The 10,668-nt window shown below is 40.3% G+C and overlaps 1 protein-coding gene across 1 annotated transcript; it reads left to right on the forward strand.

The window, feature by feature from the left end:
- The first annotated feature begins 394 nt into the window (after positions 1–394).
- LOC112558325 (protein FMC1 homolog) lies at positions 395–2,420 on the forward strand. The gene is made up of 3 exons (XM_025228744.1): positions 395–523; positions 1,105–1,257; positions 1,823–2,420. Exons 1-3 carry the CDS (start codon positions 461–463, stop codon positions 1,940–1,942), a joined length of 336 nt encoding a protein of 111 aa, XP_025084529.1. The 5' UTR covers positions 395–460; the 3' UTR covers positions 1,943–2,420.
- The last annotated feature ends 8,248 nt before the right edge of the window (positions 2,421–10,668 follow it).

The raw sequence follows: 10,668 nt of genomic DNA on the forward strand, positions 1-10,668 counted from the left end.
AATCAGTCTTTAAGGCTGCTCAGGTTATCTCCCTTGTCGTAGAACCCGATTTCTAGTCTCTCATGAAATGTGATCATATCTTTCTCTAGTTACCTTGAAGAATAGCGGTTATGTTTAATATTATTTGCTACAGTCTACTCATTCCTCGGCTTGGGAATTGGGTTTCTACTGTATGTCTCCCACATTTCCATGTGCGTGTATGTTTGATCACGGACGTGGTTTGATCCAAATACACTTGAGTAAAAGTCAAAAGTTTAGCAAATGGCATTTATCCGAGTTTGCTAAAGCTAAAGGAACTAAAATAAAAAGTTATTTCAACAGATTATCATAGCAAAGAGATTGGTATGTAAGTTTCATGCAAACTTTTATTTTGTACTTTCCAACTTGCGGGTCTTTCATTTTCGGTTATCTCCCGTCAATTGTATGTTACCTCCCTTGAAACGCGTGCAACGACTTCAAGATGGCTGCAACACGGGAGGTGTTTCGGCAGTTGATGCGAGAGTTAAAGCTTATCTACAAAACTGTACGTTTGAGCTTGATACGTTTCAGCACCCTGGATTAAAAAAAGTTTGAGATGGTCAAATATCTTGACTGGAGATATATCTACACTCAAAAATCCTAGAAGCGAAGTGTTTAATAAGCCTTTAATTGATTGTAACCTTGGCGTAGGTTGTTTTGTTATTTGATTATTTGTGCACCTTTCCTAAAGCATTTTTAGCCGACTGTCTTGTCCATTATTGGCTGAAATCCTGTGTGCCAGCATTTTGAGATGTTTTACTGCATTTGGTATCATTATTTCGTATGTCATCTTCGGTCCATCATCATATAAAAAAAAACAAGTGCATTTGACGCGAATTAAATAATAAAACAGTCACTTGTACCATTAAAAGAATTGTTTAATGTTATATCCGTCTTGATATTTGGTGCCATTTAGATAGGAATTTAGACTGCGTGTAATTAATATCCAATTTGATAAATTTAGCATAACTGTAGCCGAAGAAAAACATCAAGTTATGTAGTGATCTCAAATGTCAGACGTTCTAGTTCTAACAAGAGGAATTAGCTTACAAGTTAAAGCTTTCTCACAAAAATTGTTTCTTCCAGGATAACTTGCACAATGTGCCAGCCTATGCTTATGTTGAGAGCCAGTTTCGTCGTTTTCAAGTTACTGGTGAAAAGGAGTGTCGGGGCAAGGAAGAAGCAAAACACATGGCCCAAACTTACTTATGTCTTCTGAAAAGTGTCCGCCTGCAAGAGGTAATGCATAAAAAGATATTTTGGAAATTAGTACCAAAAGCACCAGGTAGTGATCTTATTGTTTTAACTACATGCATACAAGAATATTGTGTCAAGTTTTTAATAAGTAAAAAACTCTGACTTGAAACAAAACTCCCTGCCCCCATTCTTTTATATTTATGTGAACAATTATGCATCGCTTGACAGAAACATTTTCTGAAAAATGCATCTGTAGCCAATATAACCATTGCATAAACATAGAGTGTACTTAACAATAGCTGTTTTTATCAAAGTTTTGTCTTGCACATAATTGCATGTTCTATACATTAATACAACTGGGTGATAGAAATTTTTCATCTCTGTTATCATCTTTTGGGACTAATTATATAACGTTATACACCTGGTCCATCATTGACCAAACTGTTATATGGTGTATGACTGTTTCATCCTAAATGCAATCCATTCTTGACCAATACGGTATACAGAATATGACTATAAACATAAATTGTTGGTTGTAGGTATAACCTTATCAAACCTGTGTCCAAGATACTGTGGCAATAAATTGCTATATCTTCTGTGTCTTTAGGAACTAAATGCACAGTACAAGGGTAAGGGAGAGCGTTCCATTGAATCCAGTGCCCGCATGGTTGGTCTTGCTCTTCCCCAAAAGCCTGCTGATCTTGACAACACACCTCCTCCAAGATAGCTTTTTCCAGATTTTTTTTTTTTTAAGAAAATGGAAATTAGTTTGGGCTTGCTTTTAATATACCCTGCAGTTAAGTAAACACCAACATTTGGAACTGTGGCTAGAAGTATTGCTGTGGCCAAACATTTTGCTTTATCATTAATAAACCTTCTGTTACTAAAAACTTCCAAAGCAAGAAGCAAAGAATCAGAGACAAAAGTGTGTTTTACCTGGATCTTGGCCTGAAGTCCTGGTGCTTAGTGACAGAGGTATTCAGAGTTTATATTAAATTTTCTTTTTTCGTTGGGCACTGACAAGTTTTGTCAAATGTCCCTGACAGCACCTGCACAGATGAATTTTGCAGAGTTGACAACTTTGGGTGATTTGTGTGTGTGAGAGAGAGACAAAGATGAAAGAATGTTTTAAATGTATTGTATAAAACAAGTTGATAGATGGTGAATGTTTAAAAACTTGTAAATAAATTTAGGAATGGTATTGATTTTTTTGTTTTGTTTCATACTGTGTCATTATATAACTTTTATGAAGGGATTTATTGATTTTCAAAATATAAGAAACCATTTTTTACTAATGGTATTTTGAATAATGGGCAAGAAGCATACTATCCATAAAAAGTAATTACAAAACTGTGTCATAGCATCAGCTGCTATTGATAAAAGTAACCATGGCTGTAGGTTCTGATCTTGAATTTTGTTATCCCCCTTCTTAAATCTTGGCTTTAGGTAATTTGTTTCTTGGCTATAGTCATACCAGTTGGGGGTTTTAACACCTTTTTAATCTATGAGACGTATCTGCTGCAATGCAGAGTCTACTTTACTGTTTCACAAAGCAAAGGTTTGTGAAATAATTTCTGTAGCTGTATTTCTTGGCATGCGTGAAAGTGATTGTTTACCGAAACCACCTTCCCTGATGCTTAAACTACTCAAAATGTCTCTCATCAATGTTTGTCAGTGTGTAGTGAGTGATGCCTTGAACAATATTTTTCTCCGTTTTGTCTTGTTTCCATCAGGGGAGAAAGAGAGAAGATGAAATTGTGCTGAAGTTTTCTACATCTAACATCATATGTTCTTAAAAAAAAAAAAACAAAAAACAAAACAAAGACTATCAAGCAGCAGCAGTGAAGTAACTAAACTTCTAATGCCAAGTTGTACTCCTGGATTAATACACTCATTACATGTTGTCTAGCAAGTTTCAGGAACTTCTAATACTACCTTTTTCCGTTGGTATTTAAAGACCTCTGAATGACATTGTTTCTTCTCATCAATCTCTATTGTCATCATCTCCCTGCAACACTTCACTTTGTGGGACGTTGTTTTGCTACAGGTTGCCTTGATCTGGATTTGTACTTGTTCTGTTTTAAAGTTTTCAGCCAACTTTTTATGCAATTTCAAAGTTTGGGGCGGGGGAATAGAAAGTAACAGCTAGGTGAGGCTTCTTTCACTTTGTTGACCCATCCGGTTTAGTAGCTTCCTTCTGAGCTTGTTGTTCCCCCACCCCTCTTTTACTCTGTTAAAGATGCTTAAACTTTGGGGGGGGGGGTTTAACAACTCCAGTCTGCAGTCATGATGCTGGAATAGCACATTTTTTCCTCATCAATAATTGAATGAACAATACTTGTTTTAAAAAATAAGCTCTTCATTGTGCTTTCCTATTGTGCCTACCCTAACATCACCACAGTGGGACACCACCAGCTTCCACCTAGTGTGCAATTCTCTGACGTTGGCATTTCCCACAATCCCTCTATCTTTGAGCTCTTGCAAATTACTTGTCTGACACCCCTTTGAATCCTGAGCAATGCTACAGCCTGCTATTGGTCTTGAGATCAGGACCACATTCCACAGGACTTAAATTTACAGCTGAAATAAATAGCATCGTGAGTCACCAAGTTTCAGCTTTTTTTTTTCTTTCTCTGTCATCCAAACCCTTGAAAACAAGTGGTGTTCGACAAAGCATGCTGTGCATACCATACTGCATCTTTTTCCTCTTTTAAATATTTTGTTAAAGAAAAGGGCCTGTGCATCTGGGGAGAGGAGAGACAAAGGGGTCACCAATCTCGAGACCATCTAAAAGGTGCGTGTGTCTCTATGTATGTGTGTGAGAGAGCATTAAAACACAAAACATCCGATAAATCTACTTAAAGGACTTTTTCAAACTGGGTAAAACTCAGTGTAAAATACTATTTCCCCAAATCAGGTTAAATATCTCCCTTGCATTATCGAGATACATGCCTATAAACATCACCATGCACAGAAAAAGTTAACTTCACAGAAGTCAAGATTGTACTTTGCCAAGAGGAAAGTTAATATAATATGCTAAATAGGCGAATCTGTGTTATGATTTCGACTTGTCCTTGTTGATATTTGTAGGCGTGTATCTCGACCGAGGAAAGGGTGTATTCATTCGCACATTGCAAAATTTTTGCCTCACTAATCCTTAAATTTTCTGCCAAATGTACAATACTGTTTGTAATGCTAACACGTTATCCAGCTACTTAAAAAGAAACAACTGCAGTTGTGTATTTTCTCATCTCTGATGCTTACTCAGCTTTTTGCGCGATTGTTTCCCAGAAGCTGATAGCACTGGGATCTCACTCGACTTGGAACAGCTGGAGTTGTTTGCACTGTTTTTGCTTTCGGTTCTACTCGTCTTCATCTAGTAAAACTGTTTGACTTAAACAATGATTAAATCTTTCTCCTTGCACCCCTCCCTCCATTGTCCTTTTCTGGCTCTCGTTTCTCTCGGTCATGCGCAGCGGTCAAATCCAGTGGTTGACCTCAGCTATGACAGGGATGCTCATGAACTTAATTATTCCAAAAAAGTACCTCCTAATCCCTCCTTAAAAACATAATCTTACTTAGGCACTGCACAGAGCATATGGATGAGTTTTGCACTCTAATGATCTGTCTTGTTTTTCCATGCCGCTAACTACAATCTAGTTGACAACTTAAGGAATCCACTTCCTTTCTTGGCCGTCGACTTTAGCCGGTTAATTGAAGTCCAGCTTATCTGGTTTCAGGTGACTAGGAGGGTTTTCACAAGGGTAATGCTTTTTTTCCTGCTCTATTTCCGTTGTAATCATATAGTCTAGAAATAGTCCTCTTCTAAAATAGAAAATGGATGCTTTTTTTTTTTTAATGTGAGCAGGCGAGTAAAACACTAGCTTTAGCAGGGTAGCACTTGATGAGGCAGGAACAGCAGGGGGCGAGAAGTAGCTGTATGATTGGAGTCAGGACATTGTTCTCCAGAGAACTCTTTTTGCAGCAACTGATCAAATGCCAGACTTCTGCAGAAAAAAATTGCGTCCGTGTCAATGGATATCCCACGCTTTCTGCGAGCTGTGTTCACTTCAAGCAGCTACACAAGGTGAACCAGATTTCAGTCATTCGGATAATCTACGCTAATCCAGACACAACTACTACACAGGTGATCGTCTACTTCTCTTAAACTATGGTCAGATTGCATCATCCCGTGGACTATCACTCGTTTCAACTATCTACAACGTATCTGTGACCAAGCATATACAAGTCGCCTCTCTCCTATTCCACCTCCTACCCCACCTTCCCATTGTATCCAAGAGAAGAAAAAAAAAACACCCAAAAATTTCTTTCCCTCGCTGCTTTTTGTAACCGTCGTGTCATTGCCATGCCCTTGCAAGCCGTTTTCTCGTCCGAAGACTTGCTTGGATGTTACACAAGGCACGACGGAGGATGTGATTGTGTGTGTGTGGGTGGGGTTTACAGGACTTGTCTGTCACGTTTGTCCTCTTAATTGTCTCAACAGCTCGGTATTACTGACTTGAACCTAGTTTGTCTTTCCAAGTAGCGAGCTTTCTGCCATCTAGCTTAACTGGGAAATCTTTAAGACCTGGCTTAAACTAGTTTGCCTTCGTATAGCTGCTTCAAGCATGGTTATATTTCTCATCGTGTTGCCCCTCGTTGAACCTCCTGCTGCTCACAGTTTATTGGTGTCATTTATTTGACTGAAGTGGCGAACAGATGCAGAGGCTTACAGAGCACGATGAAATTATGGTGCACGGTGTCGAGTCTTGTGCTGTTCTTGCAGGATTTTCCCAAGCTTGCAAAACTGCTTTTTAGGTCGGAAGAGCACAGATCGATGCACTTTCAAAATGTCGGTCCTTGGCTTTTTTAAGGGGATGCCTGCGGAGACGGAGGACAGTGGTTTTAACGGTAAAGACGAACTTTGGGCTGCTGCACACAAGGCCATTGAGCCAACCTCTTTTTTTTTCGAGAAACACTTAAAGGAATGGATTTTACTAGGGTCACTTACTATCTGTATCTCTCCCCTCTCCTCCCTCCTCACCCTAATACAATCAAAGGGGCATTTACACTTTTGTGACCACTTGTCCTTGTCTGTCGTTGCCCACACGCCAGCTGCCTCCTACGAATTGGATGATGTGTTACATCGTTTGCTGCTATGTACTCTAGAGAACGAGGGCCTTCTCTAAACTAGACCATCTTGACTGCCAGTTTCATAAACAGGAATCGTGGCTAAAGTCTTGCATGCTTCTTCCGTATTGATCGGTGCTGGTGCCAGACACACCACAAGCCCGCATCCCAGACTTCGATGCAAAAGTCTGTATACGGCCTATACTACATGCTGTGACAGCAGACAACGAGCGATGGGGGATGGTGGAATGGTATGAAATCCAACTGGTTACCACGGTATACACATACACGCACGCATAGATGCACCCAGCCTCATTCCCACCGTTTGACAGACACACTTAAGTTTAGGAGACTTGTGAATGAAGTGCTTGTAAGTCTTTTTAAAGAGGTGAGCCTTAAATAACCGCTTGAAGAGCCACTCTGGTGGAATGGCAACTAGAGGGACCAGTGTAGGCAAAGACTGGCTGGCCAGAAGAGCATCGTGCGGGGTATGTGGAGTCGAGGTGCTGAACGAGGAGAGTGGAAGTGGAGGAAAGGTAATAATCTACACTGATGGAGAGAGTAAAAACTCTAGTGCGTCCCTCGAAATTTCTACCTACACTTCAATCGATGCGCACGCACTCTGCTTTTGATTGCTTACTCTAACAAAAGAGCTAATCTAGTAGTCAGTGCTGGTGTTTAAAGTGCAATAAATTTGCCTGTCACCTAAATAAAATGCATCATCATCAACAACATATTATTGCTGTTAAGTCGTTACCAATGACATAATAAGGTGGCGTGAAAACAATCTGCTCGCGCGCCCGTGAGTCACAAGTTGCACGTGCCCACAGGGTCACTGCGACCTGCTTCCCAGGAACAATAATAACTACAAGTAGAGGCAGGATGACAGTCAAAACAAAGCCACCCCCCACAAAAAAAGGCCGTGTCACCAGACTTCAAAACCGCGTGACCTCTTTGTTTTTGACTGGACCTACGTGCCTTTCGATGTCGGACGTGGTGGTGGTGGTGACAGGGCATGTGTAGTGCAGTATCACACTTCTCTCAATGGTGTTTAAACTGCGGTGGGGAAGAGGGCAGCCGCCCCTTCAACAACAACAGCAAAAATACTGAGGGACAAGATTGTGAACGTCGTTCACTGTCAGCATGGAGTTTGCCCCCCCCCCGGCCCGAACCGAGCATCTTCCTAAGCCACTTGTATGATTGTATCTTCTCGAAGATTACTAGTAAATGTATGGTGAACAACACATTTTTAAAAAAGTACCAAACAAGTCAAGCAAAGTGTCAACATGTATACACGATAATGAGGAAATTCGAATCTCAGGATGGAACGATGTTTACCTAAAGTGCTCAGGTGATGTTCACTTACGTGGCTATGATTTCCTGCAAGCCTGGTAAACAACGGTGTTTACGATAAAATGAGCCGAAGTGTCACAGACTGATACTTCGAAGGCTTCGGGCATTTTTGTCGTGACCACATTGAGACACATGCAAATGTTCTCTTTATCTCTCACACACTGAGCAAGAGAGAGAGAAAAAAAACCACACACACATAGACTCACGTGCAAGCGCATATTTACATATATCAATGCGTGCACAAATACACATAGCATACCTTTTTATATACAGTATATATACTTCTTACATACATAAACACAGCTTTGTTTCTCCTTTTTTTTTCATCTCTCATGCAGAGGGAAATGCGATCATGAAATGCAAGAAGGGGGAACGGAGGTACACACCTAGTGTTTCAGGGGTACGTTTATTCACGTTACGTGTTCATGAGACCCTATCTTGGACTTGAAAGCGAGTGATTCACGTCTGCTCTTTCAGGTTTTTTTCTGGTGGCTTAAACTGCCTGGAATGACGTCATCAACGCTCGAGTGCCCTCTCTCTGTCCTTCAAGCATGGCTGTCGGCACTGACCTTTGTCCTGATTCTATTATTCCGGTGCCGACAACCGAGAATTGAACTGTGAATTGTTGAGATTGTTAATCCATCTCCATAGAGTGCATAGACTAAAACCTAATACACAACCACGCACAACCATGCGTGTACGCTGTTTCAATAGAAGCTATGCTTCAGTTATTCTTTTTAAAGTATATATTATTTCATAATTTTATGTCGTTTAACTTTTTTCTTCTCGTTTCATAGCGCTTGGAAACCCCTCCTGTTACCTCAGATAGCTTTCAGGATCCCGAAACGGGTGATCGTTTCTCTTTGAACTATCATCAATAATATTTCCATGTTCACCAGAGATGGCTGAAGTAGTCACGTAACCTGACTGATAACAGTAAAATAATCATGCCTGAACCCATCAAACAGTGATCACATAGATATACTTACAGCTCACATATGACAGTACCGCCCTACAACCATATTTTTACTAACATCAATCGACATACAACGATTACATCTCAAAGGGAAAAGGAACTTCTTTTATTCATGCCCAGATGAAGCAAAGATATCGTTGACTTTAAAAAATAATAATTAAAAAAAAAGGTTGGTTGAATGTAGCGGACGTATCTCCTTTGATCTTTAACTTTAAATCTTTGTGTCTTTCGAGAGTATGCTTCTCTTGCCATTTTTGTATTTATTTTTAGAATACCATTAACTTATTGTAATGTATCAGACAAATAACTTTTAAAAGAAGTTAAACAGACGAGTCATCAAGGGTTTTTTTTTATTCACCTGCACTAAAGTCCCCCACAGCCTGTTGCCCTTGTCTAACTCACACCTCTCCCCTCTCCAACCAGACATCTGTTGTTTGTTGTGACATGCTATACATGTACTTTTAACAGAGCGAGTAAATTAAAATGTATCTGTTGTTTTTATCAATCCTTTCAAAACTCTTTGTTGGAAGATGACCACCATTTCAGCTTCGCTAACATTTCGATGCAGTTTATTTTGATCATTTTAAAATGATTTGAGATAACCATTGTTGACCGATTCAGACGGAAGATTTCAATATCATTTTTTACTTTCGATTTTGTAAGCCAAGAAATTAAATGTTTCTATTGTTGTTTTATCCAGAATCCAGATAGATGCAGTTTTTTCTCCCCGACAACCAGATCGATTCATTGCGCCAATATCCATAAAAAGCTGGAACATTCTGCCATTTTCATGTTCTCTAACCAGAACAAAGCAATGGTTTGTTCTGCTTGCAGCTTTGAATAAAGTACGCCGAACGATTCAATCTTTCTGCCATTGTATGATGCGAATTGCCCTCAAAATGAACTCAGTTTGTCAATAACCGCTTGAAAGACAAATGTAGTAACATTCTGGCATTTTCCTGTTCTGGAAACGGAAAAAACAAGTTGGTCGGGCTGCTCTGCCAGCAAGGGAAGTAGACGATATACTGATGCGACATGGCGGCGCTCTCCAAGCATCGTTCGACCTGCCACAGACAGGCTGGTCGATGGCCAGTGGTAAACACCCCACAGACTTCGGTCGGTCATGCCACCCAGCACGTGCAGCTGTTGACAAACAGCATCAGGGAGTGGTCTATATTTAGCACAGGCTGCAGACAAAACAGGGACCGGCCTGATGTCGAATAAATTCAGATATACTCGTCAACACATCGTGATCCCTGAGCCTCATCAGATACGACCTTTGACCTCCCAGCTGTGTCCGGGGCACTTATTTATAACCCTGTATAGTTTGTATATTTTTTAAAACCTTAGCAACGCTTGTTTTTTGGGATCTTTATTTTATAGTAAAGCCCCTTCTTTCTAGAGTATCAAGATGGATGCTTTTTTAATCGTGTTCATGGGTTTTGTTTAATTACCGGTGTGTGTATGTGTGTGTCATCGATTTGTTTTGTACAGGTCATTGACACTGAAAGATGCTAAAGTATGGCACCAGGTAGGTTTTGCAAGGGAAGCAGGGAGAGGGGAGGTACGTGGTGCCTTGTAAAGCAGAATGTCTTACAATGTCTATTTCCATACTCGCAGACCTGTTTTCACCAGTCTTGTGACTGTCAGGTCGCCCACTAGGAGGCATGGGCGTAGTCTGTCTTTATTACTTTTGCTTCATCTTTTTATTATCAGAATCCGTTCAGTATCTTCTTTCTTCGAGCTTTTATTGCATTCGGAATAGACCACCGTTCGCGGTTACAAAAGGTTACGTGAAAGGTCATGGTATATATATAAGGAATAAGATGAAGAAGACAAAGCCAACCCAAAAAGGTGGTGGTGGCATCCTTATTTCATTTGCAAGTGTGGAACCCGTGTCCATCTTGGCTCCAGGAGGAGAGCCTTGCTCCAACTTCAAAACAGAAGTCCTTGCTGTTATAAAAAGCAGTGAACGTCCTTTCCACCTGCAGAAG

Source organism: Pomacea canaliculata, linkage group LG2 (assembly GCF_003073045.1).
Source record: "Pomacea canaliculata isolate SZHN2017 linkage group LG2, ASM307304v1, whole genome shotgun sequence".
NCBI lineage: Eukaryota > Metazoa > Mollusca > Gastropoda > Architaenioglossa > Ampullariidae > Pomacea > Pomacea canaliculata.

Excerpts from the sequence above, each read along its gene's own strand:
- LOC112558325 (XM_025228744.1), top strand. The coding sequence starts at position 461 with ATGGCTGCAACACGGGAGGTGTTTCGGCAGTTGATGCGAGAGTTAAAG. Across the intron at positions 524-1,104 it reads TAAAGCTTATCTACAAAACT|GATAACTTGCACAATGTGCC; the intron begins GTACGTTTGAGC and ends TGTTTCTTCCAG. Across the intron at positions 1,258-1,822 it reads AAAGTGTCCGCCTGCAAGAG|GAACTAAATGCACAGTACAA; the intron begins GTAATGCATAAA and ends CTGTGTCTTTAG.